This window comes from Terrapene carolina, unplaced genomic scaffold (genome assembly GCF_002925995.2).
Source record: "Terrapene carolina triunguis isolate 2854851 unplaced genomic scaffold, T_m_triunguis-2.0 Scaffold247, whole genome shotgun sequence".
Classification (NCBI taxonomy): Eukaryota; Metazoa; Chordata; order Testudines; family Emydidae; genus Terrapene; species Terrapene triunguis.
In genome coordinates this window covers 699,034-726,296 of record NW_020664598.1, presented here as the reverse complement: position 1 = coordinate 726,296, position 27,263 = coordinate 699,034, and the positions used below count along the sequence as shown (strand labels likewise).

The 27,263-nt window shown below is 46.5% G+C and overlaps 2 protein-coding genes across 2 annotated transcripts in view; one reads left to right on the top strand and one right to left on the bottom strand.

Annotated features, from left to right (window-relative positions):
* Nucleotides 1–5,309: 5,309 nt before the first annotated feature.
* On the bottom strand, nucleotides 5,310–13,326 carry PHF5A (PHD finger protein 5A). Its single transcript, XM_024200431.2, has 4 exons — nucleotides 13,225–13,326; nucleotides 11,103–11,126; nucleotides 8,681–8,847; nucleotides 5,310–6,043 (listed from the first exon to the last, which is right to left on the bottom strand). Exons 1-4 carry the CDS (start codon nucleotides 13,274–13,276, stop codon nucleotides 5,954–5,956), a joined length of 333 nt encoding a protein of 110 aa, XP_024056199.1. The 5' UTR covers nucleotides 13,277–13,326; the 3' UTR covers nucleotides 5,310–5,953.
* Nucleotides 13,327–13,690: 364 nt separating this feature from the next.
* ACO2 (aconitase 2) overlaps nucleotides 13,691–27,263 on the top strand; it is a 32,727-nt gene continuing 19,154 nt past the window's right edge. The window contains exons 1-3 of the mRNA XM_024200432.1: nucleotides 13,691–13,746; nucleotides 23,758–23,900; nucleotides 25,468–25,726. Coding sequence (XP_024056200.1) covers nucleotides 13,711–13,746; nucleotides 23,758–23,900; nucleotides 25,468–25,726 — 438 coding nt within the window. The 5' untranslated portion in view covers nucleotides 13,691–13,710. The remainder of the gene's footprint in view (nucleotides 13,747–23,757; nucleotides 23,901–25,467; nucleotides 25,727–27,263) is intronic.

Sequence of the window (27,263 nt, the reverse complement as noted above, 5' to 3'; positions counted from 1 at the left end):
AGGCTGCGTGAGCAGCACCGCCCGCGTGTGCACACCCCTCTCGCCCAGACACCCGGCGCCCCTCTTCCCAGGGGAGAGCCCCGCGCCGTGCCCGAGTTCACAGGCATTAGCCGGCCAGCTTAGCCCGCGCTAGCGCGTGTTCGGACGGGGAGCGAGGGAGGGACGATCTGCAACGCGCCGCCACCTCTCCTCGCTTCGCTTCACAGCGCTGTTCGCACTGAGCCGAAGGCCTGCAGCCAGCATCCTTGTTGGCGCAGTGTTACACCCCATGACACGGGAGCAGGAGGCCAAGAGCCTTTTAAACCAGCAGCCGCCCCCCCCCCCCCGCCCCTCGAGGCAGGGATGTGACTTTAACTGTACGCTGGGACGCATTTCCCTCCTCTAAGCCTCTGGTTGCAACGCCCAGCTCAGGGACTATTTTTTCCCCAACGCGCTTGCGCATTGACTTCATCATCACCACTTCAGGCACAGGCATTGACACACTGCGAGCAACCTGCAAGGTGCACGAGCGCAGACTGTGCTAAAAATAACAGCGGCGTGTTAGCAACAGCCTCCCCATTGGCTGGGAAGGTTAGGAGGCGCCTCCGGATTGGTCTGTTGCGTCAACCAGTCAGCTGAAGGGGGCGTGTGCGAGCAGGGCCGTCTCAGCCACGGAGCAGAGGCTGCTGGGAGGTGTAGTTTTCTATTCAAAGGTTCTAAGAGGCCTTACAATGGGGCCTTGTGTGTCCAAGCCCTCCTTGTGGAGATGAACAGCTATATTGTTTTAAGGTTTATCTAGGTCAAGTAGGCAGGGCTCACCTTAAGCGCAAGCAAGATAAACGATTACCTAAGACTGCCCTAGCCTCAGCAGCTCATGGCCCGAGTCCCAGCCTGGGGAGGAAGGCAGTGCAGAGCTTGGTAAAACTATTTGAACTCCAATTGATGCATCATCTACTAGTTGCACTATGACATACCATATATTTACCCTTTTCAAAATGGGTTAGACCCTGAGAAGAGGCTCTGCAGTGACATTAGCGAGCATCAGCACAAGGGCTTGTTCTTCATGTAGTGAAAATTATTTTCCTGAAAATGATAGAATATATTACTAAGAGTTCATGGCCCTGCTGCTTCCAGGTTGAAGCCAATTACCAGCTAGGGTCAGGAAGGCATATTCTCCCTAACGTAGCACTGCACAATACGGCACATTATAGGGGATTTGATGCAGAAGCAGTGCTATTTATATGCATTTATAGGGCACCAATCACTATTGCACTGGCCCCACTTTCTATGTTTTAAATTGGGAACTGTTATCAATTCCAAATAACAAGAATAAATACACAATAAGCTCCTGCAGGCCCTTAACTTTAAGCACTGAGAACAGGAAAAAATACAGCCAATTACCAACCTAAGGGTATGTCCACACTACAATAAAACACCTGCAGCTAGCCGGGGTCAGCTGACTTGAGCTTGCCGGGCTCAGGCTATGGATCTATAAAATTGTAGAGTAGGGTCTGAGAACCCAGGCTTCAGCCCAAGCCCAAACGTCTACACTGCAATTTTATAGCCCCGGGGCCCGAGTCCTGTGAGCCCAAGTCAATTAACCCAGGCTAGTCATGGGTGTTTTATTGAAATGTAGACATACCTTTACCACCCAGGATTCTGAATAAAAACGTGTCTTGCAAAGTGTTCTAGATGCATCTATGTAACAAAAAACATTTCTTGGGGGAATAAACTCCAGAAATGTGAACCACTACTGAAAATAGCCTGCTTCCACCTTCTGCAAGCTTTGCCTTCAGGACAGTTGGGTTCAGAGTGAACACAAATGGATGATAAGTCAGAGAGAGAAAGAGAGCATGCACCAGTCTTTTAGATAATTAACCACCAGCATCACCATTGGGAGAGAAAAGGTAATTGACTAGATTGGCCAAAGGTCTGGCCCAATTAATCTGTTCCCATTTTCCTTTCATCCTAAGGAATCCCCCAGAAAAGGTAGCATAGCAGATTAATATGTAACCTCATTATTGGATCCTCTTAACTTGTGGAGTTACACTTATTTTTGATTCATCTCAGAGTTTCAGACTACAAAAAATTATAAATCCTTTTGAAACAGTTGTAATTCTTTCAGGTTAAATTGCTCTCCCCAATGGCTATTGCAAAAAAATATTCATCCCCAACACTGCTTTCATGAGGATACTCTGTGTTCCCCACGATCTCTCTATGGATCCTTTACACTTCACCCCCTTTTCCTCACAACCCTCTCCCTCCAGCCACCATCTCTGCAGTCAAAGAAGACTGAATGAACTCAGTCAAGAGTGTATCTTGAAAATCTGTTGTGGCAGTTAGTGTTGGATACTACATGGCTACTAATTCTTCTCCCCTCCCTCCAAAAAAGGATTTGCAGCATATGTGGTTTGTTTTTGTTTTTGGGGGGGATAGGTTGAAAATCGGTGGCCATTGGGAAAATTATGAAACCTATAATGAACAGAAATATCTCCATTACTTTTCATTTAACAGCAATTCAATTAAAAGAGTGCATTAAGAATTTGAACATTCCATTGCTTTGCTTCAAACAAAATCATCCTGCCAGCCAAGCATCAGGAAATGAAACTGACCAGCCTAGGTTCAGTATCATTAGTAAAAAAAAAGCCAATTACATTTCTGAAATTCTGTTTTAGTTTTAATAAGATGTTACTAATAGCACATAAGGACTCTTAAAATATTTCTCTCTTGACTATGTTCCTTTAATTATCCAGAGGTGAATACACCCACAGGGAGAAAGAGAGAGTGGAATTCTGTCCTAAGGATCCATTTATGCATTCTTGACTACTTGGCTATTACGACAAAGGAGAACTATTGAATCAGACACATGCACAAGAGGGAAGGAATCTCCAGGTTGCCAGAACAAAGCTAGTTTTGCTAGGTTGTTTAATGCCAAGGAAGGTCAGTCAGGGTATAATTGGGCATAATTAACACTTCCATACCAGGAACATTCTTTACTTTCAAGTCACATGACACTTAACTAAACCCAAAGGAAATGAGAAATTCTTTCCTGCCTTAGAAATGAAAACATTTGCTAATTTGAACATGTCAATAAAAAGTTCCCACCAAGCACCATAAAGAACAAAAACATGGCTGCTCCTATTAAGTAAAATTTCAGATAGTTAAAATCTGATCCCTGTAGCCAACACTCAGAGAGAGAGAGCACACTAATGCAATCCAGACATTTGCCAACATCCAATTTTTAAAGGCGGCAACATTTCAGGTTCAGAGGGTCCGCCAAGCAGTGGACCAAATGATTCAAGGGACTAGGGCTGGGTTTTAGAGCCATTTACCGGTCCAATATGACCCTGTCCCAGCTTATTTGTAACCAAAAGTTATGACCCCTTTTTGGTAACTGATATGAAATGAGGTGACATTGTGCATGTAGGGGGGAGTGGGGAAAGAGGACTCAGGATATGTGTCCATGTCCCATAACACTATAAACACCTCGTTAACACTGTGAGCAGAGAGGCTAAGTATTGAATAGGCCAGGAATTCTCCAGTTTTTTCTAGTGTGGAGATTGTAAATACAGGGATTTTCTTGCAGAAACCTCCTCTTCCATTTACAGAAGCATAGCATCCCTATGGTAATTACAGCAATGACATATGTGGAAAAGGAATACCAGGCATGCATATTTAGCTTCCTTTAATTCAGTTTAGCAGCGTGCCTCCTAGTTGTTCAACTACTATAGTGATGAGTGCCATTAGAAGACCACACTGTTCTCTGCAGACACCCACCAACCATCCCACAGATCAGTTTGGGAACCTCTGAATTAGGCCATTTGAGACTGAACTACTTTCTGAAGTCCTGCCAGAGGCCCCTCCAGGGCAGGGCTGTGGCACAACAGAAGGGCAGCATGTGGGGGAAGCTTGTACTGCCAGTGCCCTTGCTGAACCGGTTCTGGGCTTAAAGAAAGGACTTTGGTCTTCACAGCTGTCAAGGCAAGCACTTTCTACTCATTTCAATGAGTTTTAATTTTTTTTTTTTTTTGCAATTAACCTCACAGTTCTCATCACACAGAATCTGTTTCAGAGAGCCTGTCTTTTCTAGGGTCCCTGTCTGGGGGATTAGAAACTAATGAACACAAGACAAGTAATCACATAAGAAAGACTGAATCTTCACTGCAGTGCCACCCTTCTGTATCTCTTGCTCTGCTTCACAAGGGAGGGCCTCATCTACACTAGCAGTTTTAGGGCAATCTCCCATCCTTGCGGTAGCAGCACAGGAGAGGCACTGCCACTGACCTAGGCTACACACACTAGTGGCAGTAGAAGTCTTCTCCAAAGTTACCTGTGTAGACAAGGCCAAGGAGAAAAACAACCCTCTCCCTCCACTCGACCAATGGATGAGAACCACTAGATAAGGCAGTTTAACTCTTTCACAGCTGCCAGAACATGGAGCTACATACCCAGTAATCAAAGTTCTGATCTTAAACTATAAGCCCTTGATTCCCTACAGCAGTAGTGAGACTGGGAGTGCTGAGGCAACAGCAAGCACAGCTGTATGGAGGAAAAGGAAGGGAAATTCCTCGTCTCTCTATAGCGATCCCTGCCTGGATGGTACTTCTAGTTGTGCCAACAGGCTCAGATGTGAACACTCCGCATCCCAAACTACATTTTTGTTGGGACCCTAGACCACAAATGGGAAATTCTACTGTACCCCAAATCCAGTTTAGTTTCTCTCTGCCCCTCCTGCTCACAAAAGCAGCTCCTTAAAAGTTAACATGATTTGCAAGCTCCTGGTCAGGAGGGAAGGGGAAGGTGTGTACAACCTGTACATGAGCTGTATCTCCTTCCCCAGATCTGTGCTGAGCAGCCTGGGAGTCCACAGCCTCTGCTGGTATTCAGCAAACAAGTAGGCTCTAGTTTTCAGTATATGGCTATTAGTCTGGAATATAATAGCTGGTTTCCAGCTACAGCACAGAAGGTTCTAACTTCCCGCAGCAGAATAGAGTCAAGCAGCTCAGGAGGTTTTAGAAAGGGATTTGGATGTTTGCATGGTGAAACAACATCCAGACACATTAGCAAAGGCAAGGGTTACACAAAGCGAGCCACCCTCCTGCTTCAGGACATAAAATTATCAATGGCTGGGGTGAGAAAGCAAACAGCGGTCCTTCCCCCAAAGCATCTCACAGAGAGGTCAGCATAGCCATGACTGGCCACTGTCAGAGAACAGATGGCTCATTGTTAATTTCTAGTTTGGCAACTCTTACGTTCTTAGTGTCCCAATCACCTTACAAAGGGAAACTCTGGGAGGACGATGGGTGGGATGAACTAGAGAGAAATCCTTGTTAGAAAAAGAAGAAAAAAAAAACTTTATTGGTTTACATTTTGCAGAGGTAGTTACAGAAAGGGCCTTCGGTTAATTGGTTGAAGAAATCATAGGGACATGTAATTGTTGTGCTCATATGAAAAGGGCATCAGTCATGAGCATGCTAGCCTCCCTGTATAACAATACATAGAGATTTTCGGTGGGTCGGCAATCTGAACTCATTCCTCAGACTTTGGGGGTGTGGCCAGGGGAGAAGACTTCTTATCAACTGAGAGGGAGAGCATGGAAAGGAGAACTGCAGGTGACTCCCCAATTCCAAAAGGGGGCAAGACATGTAAAAACAGTGCTACACCTTGATAAGGAGAGCAGATCCCCTTAGAATGTAAGTACTTGCCCACCAGGCATTTTGCAGAGCCGTATGGCAGACACTAGCCACGCTTGAGAGATGGCAAGAGTCAGTAGCCTGCTTTTGCCATCTGCAGTTCTCAGCTATTATCAGGTTCCAATCCCCAGTTGATTTTGTTTCTTCCTCCACCCCTCACACATAGTTTAATTTGTAACATTTTAGAGAAGATTAATTGGTTCTCAATAACAGTGAAGTCCAGAGATGCTTTAAGACCCTTTCCCCAACCCTGCAGCAGGTACAGCAGCACCAAGGGCCGATCACCTCTTCTTGAAGCCGTACTTCTTGCGCTCGTAAAAGAGATCTGTCTTGGAACTGCCCAGATTGACTATCTTAGGGCAGCCATCCCTCTGGAAACATGCAGAGAGAAAAGGACATGGTTAGAGCAGAACAGGCTCGAGTGGGGTATGAAGAGTGACCACTATCTTCCACCCCAAAAAACACCTCCTGGAAACACCCATGCAGGCACACTTCCCTTCTACTCCATTGGCTCCAGCCATCAAAACTGAGAAAGTGGAGGGGAGGAGGGAAGCCTTGCTAACACTAACTAGGGCATTCTCTTCCTCAGGGGAGCATGGAGAACAGTTTGAATAACATAATCAGTTTAATGAAAGAGATGTATAGTGCCACGAGACTGGATCCTTCTAAGCTGACTTATGACATGACTTATGGGGGCAAGGGGAACAACCTTTCCCCACCCTGAGTTAAGAGGAACCTACTTCCATTAGGTGTCAACACATATTCCTTGTGCCCTCAGTTCCTGCAGCCAAAGCAACTCCGATTCCCCACACTTTAGACACATCAGAATAGAACTTGATTCACTGTAAAGGTCACATGGCCATTTTGCAGGTACAAGGGTACTCATAGCAAGCGTATGTGGGGAGGCCTCCACATCCCAGTCCTACCAGCTGGAGGGAAAGCCAGACGTAAGTGGAGCAGGTTAGGGAGAATAAATCAAGGGTGCAGCTGTGAGTTATGGGAGATGGAAAAATTTAAATACAAATCAGAGCATGAGCCAAAACCCTCCCTGATAATGGGAGATGGGACATGTGCATGTGCACGCCAGAGAACGTTTGCCCATGGGTCACTCAGCCTGGCATCTGTGCACCTCTTGAGGGCAAAATGCTGCTGCTGGAGTTGGCAGCTGTGCTGTGCTGAGGGGCCCAGTGGGCATTGGCACACGTGTCCCTGGTTGTTGCGTAATCCTGAGTGGATTAGACGAGAAAGCCTTTGGGCAGATGTCATCCACTGCAGAGACCGCACCCAAGCTGCGGCACCAAAACTTGCTGTTATGGGGGAGGAAAGAAGAGGTGGGATGGGCAGGATAGCAGAGATAGAAGAGGGGAAAAAATTAAATAATTCTTTCCTCTCCCTTCCCACCACACCCACATATATGCCTACACCAACCACCCTCTAGCTCTTGTCTTGTGGTTTCACTTTGAACCTCCAAGGTGGGGCCCTTCCAAACCTTCCCTCCCACAATTTAGGGCATCTGTGATAAACCTGGCAGCTTCATTACAGGCGTCTGTTCATTCCTCCACCCCCTCAAAAGGATTTGGCACATGCTCATACTTCTATCCCCAAGAAAGAAACCCTCCCTGCAACCCACAGCTTGCCAGGATGACATGGCATGACCCTGGCCTGTAGCCCCAAATGGGGCATGTGTGGAACCAGCGCCCCCCACGAAACAGGAACCAGGCACCTTTGTCCCTTTACATGAAGGATGTTCCCTCCAGCCCATCTCATCCATTTTTTGCTTTCTTGCTTCACATTCTAATGGAAGTACGTTCCTCTTGACTCTGTCTGGGGCTGAATGTAGAGCATTTGGGAAAGTAAGATTAACTCATTTGACTAAACTAAGGGAGTGTTAAAGCTTCAGACACAGAGCTCTGTCTGCAGAAGCAGTACTGTGGTCCTGATCATTCGTGTTCATTTAAAAAAAACCCTCAAGACACTTTTCCACAGGAAATGGGTGTCCATCTTTAATCACTGCATTCTGTCTCTTTAAGTTCCACCTGCTGTTTCATTTCATTCATTCACATCCTGCTCTAACTGCATGTAGTGCTGCTGTACACGGTTATACTGCCATGTTTCACCTCAAAGGTGGCTGTGTTCCTGTGTGCAGAGATCATTCTCACACCACTGTCATTAAGCACTATGGGACCCTGCTACAGAAACATAAGGGAACAGGACCACTAGAAAGAGGCCACTTCTAGGTTGGAATACGTTTACCAACAGTACATAACACCCCACAGCAGTGAAAAATTCATATCCAAATAAAATGGCAAAGGGAGTTTTAGGTCTGTCGAGTGCAATTACCGGAGTTGGAATTTGGTCAAGACGCCAGAGCCATAACCCATATTCTTATGAAACCCCCCATGGGATTTTAATGGCTACAAGTGGCCCATGACTTTTGTTTTTCATCTAACCCAGAGGAAAACCCCAGCAGTACTGGATAGCCTACAGCACCACACATACACAGGGCCATTGGTTCAGTGTTGACTGGAGTAGTCACATGCTTTTTGCAGCATTTGAGAATTTCTAAGCTAGTGACCTGACCCTGATAAAGCTTAGCTTGTGAGACCTAGTAAGATAACATCTTAAGTGGTAATGCTACAGGCAATGTGTGGATGAAGTGAATCACATACATGCAGTTTGTAAACTATGTTTCAGTCCTGTGGAATGAAAGGCACGAGAGAAATATCACAGGGCTTATTTGTAGATCTCACAGCATTTTACAAAGGTGGGTAAGCACCACTATCCCCAGATGCATGGAAGAGAGGAAGAGAGGTGAAGTGACTTCCTCGTGGTAACATAGCAAGCTAGTGGCAGAGTTGGTACTAGAGCTCAGGTGTCCCAAGTCGCAGTTCCATGCTCATTCCACAAGACCACAGCTGCCTTTAAAGATAAGCATGACTGTTAAATAAAGACCACATCTGTTCAACAAGAGACAGAAAGACAACCTTGAGGCACTGCATCCAACTTACATCCTTCTCCTGGATAGTGCACTCCTTGCAGTAATAGGCATCAGAGACTCCTGGACCTCCGCAGATCACACAGCGCCCTTGGTATGACCCATAGTTACACTCGTCACATATGCGCACAAGTGTGCAGGGTCGCACATATGAGTCACAGATCACGCATTTACCATCACCTACAAATAGAGCACAGTCCTTAGCTAAAGAGTTTCCTTCTCCACCATTCCCACCGAGAGGGGATAGCTCCCTATCCAAACAAGTCCCCCATACACTCTAAAATAGTGGGACTGAGCTGGGAAATTCCTTCTCGCTGACATATGAAAGCCATTTTACTTCTCTGAAGTGAATGAGCAAGTAGAAGAGCCAGTATCTTGCAAAACTTCATTTTCAAGTCTTTTTGCTTTGCAATCAGAATCAGAGATGAAGGCCAGCACTCTGATCAACCAGCATTTTACAAAACTCTTCATTACATCATCCCACCACTGTGTCGTTAAACTTTCTGATGAAATTTAGCACTTGTGAGAATTTGCTGAACTGACAGCACCAGACAGTCTTTTAACTACAGGACAGGTAGAACATGGGCAGCAGCAGTGCAAGCTTCTCACACACCACCACATAAACATGAGACTAGAGTACTACCTCCAAAGGATGAAAGGGGAGGTTCAGGCTTCATGATCCTTGACTTCTGAGAGGGCCAAAAAGAGGGCGAATTTGTGTAGACAGCCACAACAATTTCTGTGATGTGGAAACCTCACAGAGAATTGAATGAAATCTAACAATTCATTTCACAGAGGCCATATAGCCATCAGATGCCAGTGACAGTCTGTAGTGTCCTGGACTATATCCAAATCAATGACCAAGAGCTGAAAGGTTCATATCCTATTACCAGTCCCCTTGAGTCATCTAATCCCTACAGCCACTAAGGATTCTTATCTCCATAGTGATGAGGCTTCAACTACTTCCTGTGGAATCTATTCCACTGGCCGTATACTCGTAAAACGCTTCCCTAATGTCAGACTCAGGGCTTGGCTACACTTGCAGATGTAGAGCGCTGGGAATTAAATCAGCCTTTGGAGACCGCAGCAGGGAAAACGCTGCCATGTGTTTACACTGTCAGCTGCAAGCACACTGGCGTGGCCACATTAGCAGCTCTTACAACGCCACAAAGAGCAGTGCATTGTGGTAGCTATACCAGTGTGCAAATGGCTGCAATGTGCTTTTCAAATTGGGGGGGTGGTGTGTGACAGGGAGTGTGTTGTGTGTATGTGGGGGGAGAGACAGTGTGTTTTGGGGGGCAGAGTGTGTGTCAGCATGCTGTCTTGTAAGTTCAGAGAGCAGCAGACCTTCCCTCCCCCCGCCACCGCCTCTCTCTCACACACACACACACACACTCACAACAGCAGCATTCCACAGTAATGGTTTGCTTTGTCCCAGAGCAGATAAGCATGCTGACTGTCAGTAATGGAGCTTTGAAAGGGAATATCTGCATGTCTGCAGCCAAGTTCAAAACAATGAGAAGAGCGGCCACTTGACTTCAGGAGATTATGAGACGTTTCTGGAGGCCAATCACAGTGCAGTAATGCATCACGTCGGCATTTCAGCCAGGGTGCAGCAAGCTTTATGCTTCTCATGGAGATGGATTACCAGGAGTGCTCCAGCTGCAGAGTCCAGGCGCTCTAAGTGCCTTGCCAGTGTGGATACCTCAGGAGTTAGGGTGCCAGGGGCTGCTTTAATGCACTCTAACTTGCAAGTGTAGCCATGCCCTAAATTTCTCCCTCCTTTGCTCCTTTTCCCACTATTTTCTGAGACACAGGCTAACACCCTTATTTCATTTATACTGTGCCCATGAAAGGACCGATCATACCCTCTCATTCTCCCAAGTCTCCTCTTTTATAGTAGGAGAAGAATGTATTTAGTTCTGTGTCTCTTCACATGTCCTAGCTTCAGATAATTTTTGCTGTGTATTTCCCACACTCAGGATTATGACTTGAGCCTTTATCAAATTGTGTAACAGGCATTTTTGGAAAATGGATTTTTTTCTTCTTTAAATTACCAAATTATCTTTTTGCAATACAAGTGGATCATCATGAACTGATCAGTACAACCCCAGTTCCTTAAACTCTGGCCACGAACCTGTTTTTTTATCCACAAGTAGGACCCTCTCCCTGTACCTTTTCCATGACACATACCGTAATGCTTTGTGCTTGTATGGCATCTTCCACTTAAGCCTCTCAAAGTGCTTTCCACATATTCATCAACTTAACCTCACAACACCCATGTGGATTTTCCCATTTCAAAGAGTGATTTGTCCAAGGTTACACAAAAAAATCAGTGGCACAGCTGGAAACAAAATCCAGGCTAAATCCCAGCTGTGTACTCTAACCACACAACAATGCTCTCACAAAACACCACGAGCAGGTGTTATACTTACATTTTTCACACAGTCTTCCAATAGCTGCAATAAGTAAAGCAGAAAAAAGAAAATTATTTTTGACAGAGACAATTCAAATAAAACTTTTGTTTTAAATAGGTGAACTGCAATTTAAAAGTGAATTAATGTTTTTTTAAAAAATCTGTTTAAAATCTAAACTAATTTAACAAAGTACAACGGCAGTCTTAACATGGCAAATACATACATTTTAATAGTAAACAGTAAGCATCCTTCTAGACATACATTTGCCAAGACCAGAGTGTAGAGTTCAATGTTTCCCATGAGGCATTCAATGGCACCATTCACACTTCCAGCACAGCACTGCATTCGCTACACTGCTTCAGGCATTAGCAAGAGCAGGGAAATAACAGAGCCCTATACACAGGCTATGGCAGAAACTTTACATTGCATTAATGGGAGCTGGATGAGGTTTTCAGAGACGAAATTATTTTCAAATATTTTGTTTTAAGTCTATGTTTGATTTTGAAGGCTACTAGTATATTCAGGTCATGTTCAGGATGTTATTTGAATTAATTGAAAAAAGTATTACCATTTGTCTATAAGATTTCAAAAAAAAATTTAAATAAATAATACCGTAGATGAATGTATGCAGTGTTCTTGGAGCCATGTTGGTCCCAGGATATTGGAGAGACCAGGTGGGTGAGGTAATGTCTTTTATTGGACCAACTTCTGTTGGTGAGAGCTCTTCTTCTTCTTAAGCAGAGCTCTGTGTAAGCTCAAAAGCTTGTCTCTCTCACCAACAGAAGTTGGTCCAATAAAAGATATCTCACCCACCTTGTCTCACTAGTAGATGACTACAGTAAGTATCAAGCTATAGAGAGTTGTATACCCTAGTGACCACCACAGCAAAGACTCAGTCACCACTGAGCAGATAGATACCCACCAGGCTGGAAGAGTAGGTCTCAGATAGAGTTAGGCCTCTCACCATAAAAGTACAGTTCTACTCTGAAAAATGATTCTTTAAAAACACCCAGGTTTCCATGTTTCCCTTGTCTCAACAAGAACAGTTCAAATTTGCACTTGCAAGCAAAGATTTTTTTTTCCTGAGTCAGCCAGCTCTGGATCCAAGAATCAAGCTAGTCTCTTTCTCTCTCATGCCCCATCACCACTATATAGATTTAGCAAATCAACTTCTGTCCTCAGTTACACCATCTATTGCACAGTTAACTGAGCGCAGAACTTGGCCCTACAATTGGAAAGAAATCAGCAGTTCTGATGATAAAATATTCTCTCACTTGTTCTCTTGGCACTACCAGGAGTAAAGAGCAAAGATATTTGGTCACTAACGTGAGCAACTATGACTACTTAAGCATACAAACTAGTCTGTTGAGTAAGTAGATATTATATTAATTTTTATAATAATTGAGGTGCAATTAAAAGTATTTAAAACTGGCCACTTAAGAAACAACTAATGTAGAAAACAATCTACAAAGACAGAATTACAATAACAGACCCTTATGTTCTTTGTAGGTCACAAGTTGGCAATCACACAGTGAGGCGTTAGGTTATATGGGAACACAACATGCATGATGGAGCACACAGGTGAGGCACAAGGCCAAGAGCCCTGGGCTACCTGGAGAAGGACAGGTGACTGGGGTAAATGGAGGACAAGGCTGTTTCTAAAAAGTGTTTTGGATGCATCTTTGTGGGAGTCACCCCAACGTTAGTAACGACCCCCAGCACTGACAGGACACCTCCCAGCCAGAAAGCACTTCATAAAGGGGGGGAGTGAGAAACATTCCTCCCAGGCTTACACAGCCAGTCTGTAGCAGAGCCAGAAACAGGACTTGGGTCCCTCTGACTCCCAGACTCATCCTGGTACCACAGTACCAACGCCCCCCCCCCCCCGGTGCCCCGTGCCCCTCCCCCCCACTGGTGCCCCGTGCTCCCCGCTGCCAACGTACCCCTCCCCCCTCACTGGTGCCCCCCCCCCGCACTCGGGCCCCACTCGCCCGCCAAAGTGCCCCTCCCCCCCGCCGGGATAGGGTGTGTGGGACGCTCCGCCCCTCCCCGCGCGGAGGCCGAGGTGACCCTGGACAGTGTCGGGATCCCCCACCCCACGGACGCGGCAGAGAGGGAACCAGGGACATCCGGGTCTCACCCACTCCAGCCTGCTTGCGGCAGAAGATCAGGTCCGGATGATGTTTGGCCATTTCTCGTCACCGCGCGAGTTAAGTCGCGTGGTCACCGTTGAGCCCTTTCACCCTTGACCTCTCACCACCAGGTCCTGGCAGGGTTTATGTGATCTTCTCCCACAAAGCTGCCCGAGCTTCCCAATGACAAATGCTAAATCACGCCACAGCCGCATGCATAAAGCACCCATAGACCACGACTTTCTCCCCCGAGACCGCTCCAGAGTCCCCTCTGTTAAACCGGATAACGCGTCCTCACTTCTTGGGATACTTTCCTTCCAGGACCTGCAAACCCCACCCACTCTCCTTCTACAGGCTCAGTCGCTTACCGGAGCCCGGCCCTCTCTGGGGCTTGGCCCCGCCTTTTCGTCAGATGCCACGCCCACTTTCGGATATTATTTAAGGGCGGCGCGTGACGTAATTAGAATGCGACATCATCTTTGTCAGTGAACAAAATGGCGCCGTACTGTGTCCTGGTGACTCGCCTGCAGGTGACAGTGCCGCGCGGCGAGCGGGGTGCGGTGGTGGGGAGCCGGGTGCAGTTGGGCGGCCCGTGGCGGTGGGAGCCGTGTGCAGTCGGGAGGCTTGGGGTGGCGGTTTGAGGCCGGGGCGTCCTGGTTCTCCCTGTAGGTCAGCGTGTCCCTCGTGCCTGCCCAGGCCCTGTTCCCATAGCGACTGGGGAGCGGGGTCCCTGCAGGGCAGGGGCAGCCCGGACTCCGCTGTCGGGCGATGACACCCCGGCTGCGCTCCCTCCGCACGCCCGGGCGGAGCCGGGCAGTGGCCTTTGCTCAAGGTGAGGACAAGGTGAACTGCGAGGTGGGGCCCAGAGGGGACAGGGGTCGGGCCGAGCCCCTCGGAGGTAGACTGCAAACCTGCTGCTAGTGAGCCAGGCCCTGTCTGTGCTGGCCTCGGTTCTTCCCTCTCTGGGCCCGGGTGTTCTGCAGTGTGTGTGTTAAATTTAAACTCCTGTGACTAAACCAACTTCATCCACTTTCCCCCCCCCCACATCCCAGCTAGGGCTGCAATTTGACCTGGGCCTCTGGGACTGCCATGCAGAGGTTATTTGGGTTGCAATCTGTGCCAAGGGCTGGTGGGTGGTTGCCACTGTGCACCTGCATTGACTTGTTAGAAATAAGTGATCATAATTTTTTTTTCTCCGATTAAATTTTGTTGCCTTTTTTCTCCCCACGTGTGAGATATAGTGAAATAAAATACAACTCTTATTAATACCTATCTCCTAGAACTGGAAGGGACCTTGAAGGTCATCGTGTCCAGCCCCCTGCCTTCACTAGCAGGACCAAGTACTGATTTTGCCCCAGATCCCTAAGTGGCCCCCTCAAGGATTGAACTCCTAACCCTGGGTTTAGTAGGCTAATGCTCAAACCACTGAGCTATCCCTTCCCCGTGGCAGTGGGAGCCGTGTGCAGTTGGGAACCATCTCTAGTGAACTATACCTCTTGACACTTCTGTTTACCTGTTCTTGAAAATCACCAGTTGCCATTGGAGAATTAGCATACAAGACTTTGAGTGGAAAATGTGTATGTATGTGTTTAGGCCTAAATACAGTAATTACAGGTACTATGCAATGAGACATAATGAGGGAAGAAAGAGATCCACCTTCCCATCCAAGTTCTATCCAACTAGAACTTGAATAAATTTACACTTTTTAGAAGAGATACCCTATGTGTAATGATCTCTAAAACTCATACAAGCTTGCAACATTACTTCAACACAATCTGATTCTTGTACTTCAGGCATATTTTTGTGTCCAAATCTGTACTTTAAGAACTCTAGAGGTTCTCATTATTAAGTTGAGGACATGTATATGGATATAACTTTCTCTTTTAAAACTAAAATGTTCATGGAAAATCATGCTCCTCATTTAAAGCATGGAACTGGGAGTCAGGAGATCTAAATTCTTTTTCTCATTTTACCATAGACTTTATCTGACCTTCCGTAACATTTTTCCTACTTTGCTTCAGTTTCCTAGTCTGTAAAATAGTATTAATTTACCCATAGTACTTCTCAAGTGTGTTGTCATCTTAATTCACTATATAGTTGTAAGTGTTTGATCTTAGGTGGAGGTACTACAGAAGAGTATATTAATTTTATGCTTAAAATATAAAGGGTCCTAACTGCAGTTTGATTTATAATATGTCAAATTATTTATTTGAAATGTTGCTTCAGTAACCTTTTCTAACTGGAATAACTAATTTCACTGATTAAAAATGCTTCTTCATGACTACTTTCATAAAACAGAGGAAGAATTGCTCTTACTGTAGATAAATAGGACAGCACAAAAATAAGGAACTGATCCATCATGTGAGAACAAGGGGTCAGCTGATGGAATTAATGGCAGGTCAGTTTAGAAGAAATATAAGGAAATACTTAGCATATAATGTATTGGATCTGTGGAATTCACAGTTCCCAGAGGCTATCTAGTATGATGATTAAACTAGATTTCTTTAAAAAGGATGAACAGTTATAATGAATATGAATTATATTAACAAAGCTAAAGGTAATCAGTAGGGCTACGATTTAGTCATAGGTATTTTTAGTAAAAGTCATGGACAGGTCATGGGCAATAAATAAAAATTCACCGCCCGTGACCTGTCCATGACTTATACTATAAATACCCCAGACTAAATCTTAAGGGGGTTGCTGCTGGGTGTGTGTGCTGGGGGCTGTTGCCGGGGGGGGGGGGCATCCCGGGGAGGTTGCTGCTGGGGAGGCATGGTCAGCTGTGGCACCAGCTGCCAGGGTCCGCCGGCCACACGAGGACCGCCGCCAGCACCAGCTGCACTAGCCACTGGGGGGCTGCCTGGGGAAGTGGCTACTCCGACTGCTGCTATCTGCCAGGGGCTGCCCGAGCAGCAGCTGGCTGCAGGGCTGCCCCAGCAGCTGGCCGGTGTGGCTGTCCCCGGGGTCACCTGAGCAGCTGGCCCTGGAGCCAGCTGCTTGGGCGGCCTTGGGGTCAGCCACACTGGCCCCCGCAGAAGTCACGGAGGTTGCGGAAAGTCATGGAATCCGTGACTTCCACGACCTCTGTGACAAACATGGAGCCCTAGTAATTAGATATGCTTCTGGTTAAGCACTGTAGGTGACAAGAAGGGATTTTTGCACATATATAGCATTACACAGACAGTGAAGGACCTATATAAGCATCACTTCACCAACCACAGCAGCACCTAGAATATCTGCCACATTAAAACAGCATATGGCAATTCTGTACAACAATTTTAGGACAAGAAGTAAAGAATTGAAACTGCAAGGGGGAACTCTATTTGCCAGAGCTAAACTAGAGTGGAAATTGCGCTGTGCTCCTGAGGTCTGGACCAAGCCAGTCCTGATGATCTAAACCAGGGGTCGGCAACCTATGGCATGTGTGCCAAAGACTGCAAGCAAGCCGATTTTTAATGGCACGCTGCTGCCTGCCGGGGTCCCGGCCGCCGGCTCCGCTCAGCCCGCTGCCGGCTGAGCGGGGCCAGCGGCCGGGACCCGGGCAGCAGCAGCATGCCATTAAAAATCCTGCCTGGCCCGCTCTTCTCCGCCCCTCCCGCCGGCATTTGCACATGCTTTGCTGACCTCTGTCACTTCCGGCGGGAGGTTGTGTTTCCGGGTTAGCGTGTCTGGGAAGCGGCCCCGCCAGCGGGGGCAAGAAGAGGGACTCGTCCCCACAGAAGTCGCAGTGCCCGCGAGGCCTGTAAGTGGGGAAGGGTCTTGGGTCCCAGCTCCGCTGCCTGCCCGCCCCGAGCATGGCTGGCCCCGCTCCCTGGACTTAGGCAGGCTGCCCCGGGGTTGGAGCCCCAGTGCCAGGATGAGCTCGGCTCTGTACTGGGGCAGGCTGTGTCCCACAGCCCGAACCTGAGCCCGCAGGCTGCGGCTCGCCGCCTGCTGGACTCTGGGAACAGCTGGGTCGCGCCTCTTTCGCCAGCCCAGGTCACTGGACCCCACTCCCCTCCGGCATTGAGGGCAGAACCCAGGAGTCCGGAGCCCTAGTCTCCATCTGCCCCCCACCCCCTCGAACAGCTAGAGCCCAGCTGGAAACCTAGGAATCCAGAGTCCTCGCTCCCAGCACTCCTCCCCCGAGCATCAGACACCAGCCCCTTCTCGGAGCCCAGGAGTCCCAACTACCACCCCGCTCCCCGCCCTATCCCCCCCTCACACACACCCAGCCCCCTGCCCTGACCCCTGCACCCCCTCACACACACCCTGACCCCTGCACCCCCTCACACACACCCAGCCCTGACTCCAGCACCCCCACACATACCCCACCCCCCACACCCCATGCCCTGACTCCTGCACCCCCCACATCCCCACCCCCATCCTGAGCACCAAATGGGAGCTCCTGCACCCCCCACATCCCCACTCCCATCCTGAGCACCAAATGGGAGCTGCCCAGGTAAGCACTCCACACCCAAACCTTCTGCCCCAACCCTGAGCCCCTTCCTTCATTCTAGCTCCTGGCCAGACCCTACACCCCAACCCCCAGCCTGCTCCTTCACCCCCAGCCCTGTGCTCAGTGCACTCCCGTCCTCAGCTCAGTGCAGAGAGAGAGAGGAAGAAAATGGGCTAAAACCAGGGAGAGCGGGCTGAGCCGCTCAGTCCACTGCTGGTCTGGGGTCCCGGCCGCTGGCCCCACTCAGCCCGCTGCCGGTCTGGGGTTCTAGCTGCTGGCCCCTTGCCAGCCGGGGTCCCGGCCGCCGGTCCCACTCAGCACCTGCTGCCGGCCTAGGTGAACGGGACCCCAGGCCGGCAGCGGACTGAGCGGGCTGGCGGCGTAAGATCAGCATTTTAATTTAATTTTAAATGAAGCTTCTTAGACATTTTAAAAACCTTGTTTACTTTACGTATGACAATAGTTTAGTTATATAATATAGACAGAGAGAGACCTTCTAAAAAACGTTAAAATGTATTACCAGCACGCGAAACCTTAATTTAGCGTGAATAAATGAAGACTCGGCACACCGCTTCTGAAAGGTTGCCGACCCCTGATCTAAACATTAGATACAGGAGAGGAGAAGACTCAACAAACCATTTGGGGGCCCATCCCCCACAAGTTTTGAGAATTGTCTACATGGGGATGTTATTTGCGAATAAAGTAGGGGGTGAATCCAAAGTTCTGTAGCTATTCCAGAATAATGCCATGTATTCACAGAGTATGTCTATACTACAGCAGCTCGACTATGTTGCTGTAGTGTGGATGCTTCCTACATAGACAAAGGGTTTTTTTTTTCAGTCCATGTAGTTAATTCATCTCTCCTAGAGGCTGTTGATGGAAGAATTCTTTGATAGACCTAGCTGCATCTTCATTGGGTGCTAGGTCTACCTCACTATGTCGCACAGAGTGCACAGTTTTTCACAGGCCTAAGTGATCTAGGTAGGTCAGCCTAAGTTTTAGGTGTTGACCAGGTCTTATCCCAGTCAATTTTCCCATGAAGATAAGCTCTTAAACTCTTCAGGTATTAGCAAGCCTACTATTTTGGGTAACTGAGGTGAAGCCTCCTAAAGTTCCCAGGGTTGGGTTTAGGAACCATTGGTTACCCCCTTCTAAGGCTGTTGGGTGTATGATTTCAAGGGAGACCTTCCCTGGTCACTAGATAAAGCTGCTCAATTCTTATAAGGAGGAGGGGTGGGAAGGTGTGTGGTGAAATGCACCCCTGTATTCATACCCTACATGCTATTGTAATAACCTTTGTGTACTAAATATGCCTTGTAAGGTATCATTTGAAAACTAGTAACTTGCTGGTCAATAATATCATGATAAAATGTCTGTAGCAACATTATATGTAAAGTTATAAACATAAGCTGAAATAATGACTGAAGTGTGTTTACCAGACAAGTCTGGGGAGTGGGTAAACCTGTTTCTCAAAGGACAAGTTGACAACCTTAGTCCAGTGTCATCAAAGCTGATAGGCCATCACCTATCAAGCGACCATTCTTTGGCAAGCAAAGGGGGCAGGAACAAACAGACTGGCATTTTAGCAAACTACAGCATGAAACCTCTCCCCCTCCAGACTTCACGTCTTCTTGCTCTCAGCTGGAAAGAACTTTATCTAGGGGTCACTCTCTGGAAAATGCATTTCAAAGAGTAACTGAACTATACAAGTGAGGGGCAAAACACCCTAAGTTCTCTCCCTGTCCATTTCTCTCTCTTGTCCTAAGAAGACAGAAGAAACAGCTCTTGAACTTTGGAAGCAGATCCTAGCCTGACAAGTTTGGTCAGCTATGTTCTGGAAACGTAGTAAGGGACCTCATTTTGAACGAAGTCTAGTGTAAATTTAGAAAGCATTTTATCTTATAAACATTTCTGAGTAAAATGCCTCATTACTTCTACTCACCTAAAACTTATCTCTTTGTAGTTAAATAAAATTGTTTTACTTTGATTAAAACGAATCTAGTGTTTGTGAATTGTTTGGGTAACTCCATTTAAGGTAGCAGACTGTTGTGTGCTGATCCCCTTAGAGGGGCAATGCACCCAATATATCTGTACTGTCCAGGATAGGGCTGGACAGTGCAGAAGACACATTTTGGGTGGAAAATCCAGGACTGGGAGTATTGGGGTCACCCTGCAAGTTGTAACCAAGGCGCCTGGAAGCCAGAGTGTGGCTGGTGTTTGCTGACAGGCTGCTGTGCTCAGAGCAGCTGGACTAGCACTGTGGCTATACACAGACGCTCAGGGTGTGACGTGCATGCTGTTTGGCTGCTTATAAAGAGCCCAGGTTGGGAGCTAGAGCAGCAAAGTGTTGTGAGCACCCAGGTTGCAGGGCAAGTGGCGACACAGCCCCTCTCTTGTCTAGATTGCACCTTGGAATGTCAAAGGTGGCTCAAGGAGGGAGTTGGCTTGGAAGCTATCAGGGACTGAAGGACAGGCTAAGGTTCAGGGAAGGCTACAAGCCCTCAAGATGGGGCTCAGAAGCCTCAAAGTACCACCAGAGTGTGAAGGTGGGAGTGGGGCCCTATATAAACTTCCAAAGGCTTTTGTGAGGTGGAGGTGGGCCATAAGCCTCCAACGGCCCTTGAGGGGAGCACATGAGGTCCCATGAGCAGGGCCCATGAGCTTCTGACAGGTTGGGGTCTTTGAGGCTTGCAGGAGGTGAAGGCTGTCAGGCTGAAGAGTGTACAATGGCTGGGTGAGGGGTTTTTCCTCGGTGTGAAAGATCCACGTAAACAGGAAACTGTTAAGAGTATTTGACAACGATTTATGTATAAAGTAAGCAAATAGGAGAGAGAACCACTGCTAGATTAGAGAAATATTCATCCTCGGTGTCGCTTGTTAGAAACTTATAGTACAGAGGATAAGGATGTGTGTACTAGTCCCTACTGTGTTATTGCATAACCTTGGGCAAGTTACTTAACCTGTGCCTCAGTTCCCCCTCTTATAAAATGGTGACAGCTCACCTTAGTAAATCACTTTTTTTTATTTTTATTTTTTTTAATTGCTAATTATTGTAACAGTAGTAGGGAGAAACTTTCAGAGAAGTGAATTTAAAATCAGCACTGTCATGTTAATCATCTTCATATGTGGAAAAGATGAAATGGTTCACATCATTTCTCTTCTTGGGTATGTCTCTTGTCTTTACTGAAACCTAAGGTTATGTGTACACTGGGGGCTTTTGCCAGCATAGTTATGTTGGTCAAGGATGTGAAGAGTTGTGGATCCATGACCAGCCCAGCTGTGATGCAGTTGTGGTGGCAAAACACCAATTTTACCTGGTATAGCTTGTTTTGCTTAGGGATGGGAGTGGAATAAACTATACTAACAAAGCTGTGCTTGTCCGTATAAACTGCATCCACGCTGAGTGGTTTGCTGGTATAGTATGCAGGAATCCCTATACAGTGTTCTGAGTGTAGAAATGGCCCAAGTGGAAGTGGCTTAGAAGCCTGTTCTCCCTTGTCTTACAGGCAACTTCCCCAGGCTGGATACCTTAATCTCTGAAATGTTTTCATTTCTCTCCTCCCTCCTGGTGAGTCTGAGTGGTTGTGGCAGGCTTCAAGCAAGGGTTTACTCCCTGGTATTGATGGCCTTAGTTACCATCCAAATATTTATACCTTCCCTAGGACTCTTTGCCAACCGTTAATTTAGTGTAAGGTCCTACTGAGGCAAAAACTTAAATGATTTCTTTTACTTCCAAAATTTAGGGTTCACACTGAGACAGTCTTGACCCTTCCCTAAAACCTGAGGGCAGGGGAGCCCTGCTTCAGATTTTGTTCATACCAAAGTCTGAACTCAAACGAAGAGTGGACTGTTGTGGAGACGCTACCGTTATTTTAATTTCCAGACATAATCTTCTTAGGCAGTGTTCTTTAGTCTGTTACCAGTTCACTGTGTAAAAATGATGGCTGTTACTGTAGTTCCACTGTTGAAAATTCCTTATGTAGACAGTGAGCTAAGTGGATTAAAACTCCTAATGTAGACCCATTCCACCAATACAAAGCAGAGCTTATGCTGGTGCAGTTTATTCAACAGACCACCTCCACACCAATCTGTAACTTGTTTTATTCTTCCTTGTACCTATCAGTCGCAGTTCTCCTTGATCCATCACCTACTCTCATGGTTGAAGTGGAGCCTCGACATAAGTTACAGGATGGTGGGAGGAGTTTTTACAGACTCCTTGTTACCAACTCATAGGGCCTTTTCAACTTCTTGTTTGTGGTATCCAACAGAGGGTGAGGGTCCAATAACAGAATTAATCATTACAAGTTGCATGAGACTGAAGATGAGTTAAACTAATTAAGACTTCAGAGAAGAATTCTTTGGCATAAATCCAGAAACGGGGGAGTAGACTGGGATTACGGTGAGAGTTCTTGCAGTATATAGTAAAATGCCTTTACTAATTTGGGCTTGGAAAGTGATATTTCTTCCATGGCATGATGGTGGAATCTTTGAGGTTTATCCTTCCTCTACAGCATTAAGTGGAGGCTTTCACAATAAGGTGGATATACCTTGAGTGCAGACAAGTCAATAACAGAAAAGTGAGCTTGAACTGGGCTGAAGGAATTGGGAGAAGTCACATGGCTGATCAAAGATCAGCACATACACTTTGAACAATGAGTTAGCAGGGATCTAAGTCAGTGGTATAGTGAAATGTTTCATCTCTAGTACTTGCGCTTTGTTCTGTGGTTGAATCTTAAACCACATCCACCAAAATGTGGTGAATTATTAACCAAAAAAGAAGAGTTGGAGCTGATGCATTTTAATGAATAGCTCTGTGACTTGCACCTTTTGAAGTTGTGTTCTCATTTGTACCTTTTATGTTGTTTCCTAACTGGCATGTGCTTTAACAATCTGAGACACTTATTTTTTGTATTACAGTAGTTCCTAGAAGCTTTGATTGGGATCCCCTCCCCCACATGGCAAAACTAATAGTACAGATTTTTTTTTATAAAAGGACAAATTTATCTTGTTGGTAGTGCTGCTATTACAAAACTGACTATACAACCGAATTAAATGTCAATGCCAATCTTCCTAGAATTCTCGAACTTTTTTCATACATCTGCTATTGAGAGGGCAATATAAATAAGATTCAGAGCATCCAAATATTGTCATGATCTTGCCTCGTTGGCTCACAATTCTTTAGTCAATATTTCAGAGGCTGGTGTCAAGATTATTTTGGGAAGAAAACACCAGAGAAGAAGAAAACGAGGTGGTGGGGTGGGGTTTGGAGTTCCCTGCCCCTCACCAAAAAAGTCTAATAATGAATGAATAATTAAGGATAAAGGGGAATGCCAGGAGTAAGATTAAATGCTTAGATATTACAACAATGAGAGTTTATTACAGCTTCAGCCATTGCTTTTGTCTCCTCTTTACGTGACACCAGTGCTGGTGAAAGTTGCCAGATTTCTAGTTCTGACAACAGGTGGTTAAGAAGTTTGGATACCCAATTCCCATTAATTGTAATGTAAATTGGATATCTATATACTTTATGCATCTTTGAAAAGCTCAGCCAATGGCCATCTAATCATGAGTAAGGTTAAGATTTTGTATGGCTATTTTTAGTAAAAGTCAGGGACCGGTCACAGGCAATAAACAAAAATTCACGGAAGCCTGCGACCGGTCCCTGACTTTTACTAAAATAACTGTGACAAAATGGGTCTGACGGTGGGAGGAGAGCCCGAACCCTGCTGTGGGGGTGGGCGGCACACTTGAACATGCTAGGTCTTTATTTTCTAAAACTATCTCATAGAACTGGAAGGGACCCTGAAAGGTCATCAAGGCCAGCCCCCGCCTTCACTAGCAGGACCAAGTACTGATTTTGCCCCAGATCCCTAAGTGGCCCCCTCAAGGATTGAACTCACAACCCTGGGTTTAGCAGGCCAGTGCTCAAACCACTGAGCTATCCCTCCCCCTGTTTAATCAGTTTTTGTTGCTCAGCTCTTAGAATTAGTGTCCTAGAAATCAGAGCTGGAAAACACACGTTATTACCTTTTTTTGTGGGAGATCACTTTGCTACAGATGTTTGATAGATAACCAATATAATCTTTGTCTCTTCCTCTTCCAGCAAGTCCTGAGTAAAGGGGTACGGCGGTACCATGTAGCTCCCGTCCTGTGCCAGAGGGCCAAGGTGGCCATGAGCCACTTTGAGCCTAATGAATACATAAATTATGAAATGCTTGAGAAAAACATCAATATCGTCCGTAAAAGGTAAGGGTGAGAGGTGATTTGGAGAACCCACCACCACAATGGGGGAAGGAGAGGAAAAGACTTCAAGGGGCTATGGTAGCACAAGGAGAATCTAGTGGGGAAAGAGTAGCTTTAAGTGGCTGTGCTGTAACATTGAAAAATGAAAATTCTATGTGCTGGTGGCTCCTATGTGGTAAAGAAGAAGTTGGGGGGGGGGGGGAGTTTTTTTTTTTTTTATATGCAAACAATCAGGCCACTGCAGTGGAGGAGATGCTGAAGGAGTAGAAGTATTAGCATTGGATTTAATACCAGCTATTGGAGATTATCATATTGATTATTTTTGCTTAATGTTAAGTGTCAGATGGGAATCTTGGTGTATCATGCCCTAGTCTGTTTGTATTCATGGGAAACAATATGTGATTAGTACAAGTAAGACACTTTAAAAGTATCCCTGTCTCTTCTTTGCACTTTGTTTCCATAGTGAAATTATCATTTTGTATTCACATGTCCAGATACCTACAGTAAAAGGTGGCCTAGGAATACCTTGCGTACGTAATTGTGAACTTAGTTTGCTGACACAGAGATTAGAGTGATCTCAAGGTCACCAGTTTTACTCCAGACTCACCTTGGCAGTGGTTGAAAGTCATTCCCTTGTGATGGCCATTCTGTATGCTTTGTGAAATGAGTTGGCTATCTCAGTTCAGTCCATTGTAGCCAAGTAGCTTCATCCCAGAAAACATCACCATTGGAATTAACCGGGGTTTCTGCTGAGATTGTCTGTGAAGAAACCAATGACTGAAAAGGTCCTGAACTCCCCACTTGTTTCCTAGAGCTGATGGATCCTCACTCACTATGGGGCCTGGCACATGTAGATTTGATGACGTGTGTGTGTGTGTGTGTGTATGTATGTATGTATGTATGTATGTATGTATACACACACACACCCACCTCTACCCCGATATAACGCTGTCCTCGGGAGCCAAAAAAATCTTACCGCATTATAGGTGAAACCGCGTTATATCGAACTTGCTTTGATCTGCTGGAGCGCGCCCCCCCCCCCCCCCCCCCCCCCCCAGCGCTGCTTTACCGCATTATATCTGAATTCGTGTTATATCGGGGTAGAGGTGTTTATACATTTTTTTAAAGTTTCCTGCAACTGTACCATTGTGGACTATGATCTCATAAGCTAAGCAGAGTTGGTTGACAGTTGCTTGTACTGCACCCAAATGTATGCATTTGGAAACTTCTGGGGGAAAATGTGGATGCTTCAGGAAGGGGTGCTGATGGCTCTTGAAAGAGTGCTCATCCTTCTGAGTCAGTACTGAACCAGGGCCTCTGCACTGTTTCATGTTTGGGTACTTTTAACCAGCTGTCAGAAGTAACTGCACTTCAGTGTTGTGGGAGGAGTGAGTGGTCCCTCTATATATAGTGTAAAACGTGCCTTGGGAGTCTGGTTCTTCTGGATGATGTGTGGGGAAATGTAAAGGCATATCCTTGTTCATTTAAGATGAACGTTTAAATGGGGCAAAAGGGTTGGAAAAACATGAGCTGACGTTGTCAAAATTCCTCCCTGTTGTCTTCCCCGCAGGCTAGACCGTCCCCTGACCCTGTCTGAAAAGATTGTATACGGGCACCTGGATGACCCTGTGAAACAAGATATCGAGCGTGGCAAAACCTATCTGCGCCTGCGGCCAGACCGCGTAGCCATGCAGGATGCGACTGCTCAGATGGCAATGCTGCAGTTCATCAGCAGTGGCCTGCCCAGGGTGGCGGTGCCCTCCACAATCCACTGTGATCACCTCATTGAAGCCCAGTTAGGGGCTGAGAAGGATCTTCGGAGAGCTAAGGTCATTATTGCACCAAGACCCATGAAATAAGACAATTCTTTCCTATGTTTGGAATATGTGGTCCCCTCTAGAGAACAGATTTTCAGGAGAACAATCACAGGAACAGAAATCGCACCAGATTATGTACTGTACAGCACCATATATGTACCTGGTGCAGTACAAGAGCAAAGTTGTGACAGGTCCAAGCCCCAGGGAGCTTACAATCTGAACTAGACAAATCCGTCATAAACCGTTTAAAGGGTGAGGCATGATGTTGAGAAAAGACAGTCTTAAGTCGATCTGCTTTGGAAACCAAAGCAAAAGGTGTATTCTGGGCGTAGGGGAAGAGGGAGGCCATTTTAAAGGGGTGAAACATGGAAATAGCTGGATCTAGAGCACTAGAAATTTTCTTCCAGCAGTGATCAAAACCTGGTGTGTCACAACCTCCAGAATATGCCTGGCCACATATACAGCAGTCTATCGTGGGGTGGGGGAGAAGCATTGTCCTGATCTCTGCAAGTTATCAACTAAGGGTTGCTCTCCCTTGTCGCTTTCTGGGGTGGAAATCCTGCAGGACTTTTCCTTTCCTCCCCTACAACCTCATGAATGATAGAAACATACAATAGAAGATGGGAAGACTGAGGTCTACTGATGCCTTTCCCTCACCCTGAGAATGTAGGATAGATTGTGGGATAAGCTCCACTAGTTTTAATGGACCATTCTGATTGCAGTGCTTGAGAGTAGCTGGCCCTTTTCATATGTCCTGGAGGGCAGGGAGAACTTTTTCCTTGATAACAAAACTGGTGAATTAGTTTTAGCCTGTACACATGGGATGAGCTGTAGCTTAATCATCTAGTTTAATTTATAGCCCAAGATACTGGCCCAAGTAAGTGCAACCATATTTTCCCCCTCCCCCGGAAATCATAGTAAGGTGGATTATGCCACTCATGAAACTGAGGTCAGGAGCAAATTTCCCCTCATTAAGAGTATTTGTCCCATGCTTTGTGCCTCAGGAAGCTTGAGAGTTATGCAAGAGGTTCAGAATCTGGAGCCTTCTTACTAGACTGTTTGTTCCCTTTCTTCCCTTCACCCCTTGCCCTCCCGCTGCTCTTGCTCTGGGCACCGAACATGTGCTCTGTAGTGTGATTGTATTCTTTATAGCAGTTCTGCTGTAGCTCTGGGCACCCCCTCCCTCCCCATCCGCTCTGGGATTAGAGCAAGTGAAGGTCCTGCCTGCCTCTGACTGGGTTTCACTCTTGATGTTGCCAGTTGGCATGGAATGAATGCTGGCAGGGCAGAGAGAGGCTTGGATCTGCTCCTGGCACATCAGCATGCTTCGTTTGGGAAGAGAGCTGCACAAACAGAGTGAAGTGACCTGACTCCCAGTGCAAACAAAGCTCAAAGAGCTGTCGCCGCCTCATGGGAAACTTCAGTAAATGTTCTGTGCGGAGACAATTACTCTATTATCGGCACATAGTCCCCCCTTTCTCCTTATTCTGAAGTGTTTGCATGAGAACAGAGTCTCTAAGTCATCGTCCATTCCTGTTCCTTATCGTAT

Excerpts from the sequence above, each read along its gene's own strand:
- PHF5A (XM_024200431.2), bottom strand. The coding sequence starts at position 13,276 with ATGGCCAAACATCATCCGGACCTGATCTTCTGCCGCAAGCAGGCTGGA. Across the intron at positions 8,848-11,102 it reads TGGAAGACTGTGTGAAAAAT|GTGATGGTAAATGCGTGATC; the intron begins GTAAGTATAACA and ends CTCTATTTGTAG. Across the intron at positions 6,044-8,680 it reads GCACTATCCAGGAGAAGGAT|AGGGATGGCTGCCCTAAGAT; the intron begins GTAAGTTGGATG and ends GCATGTTTCCAG.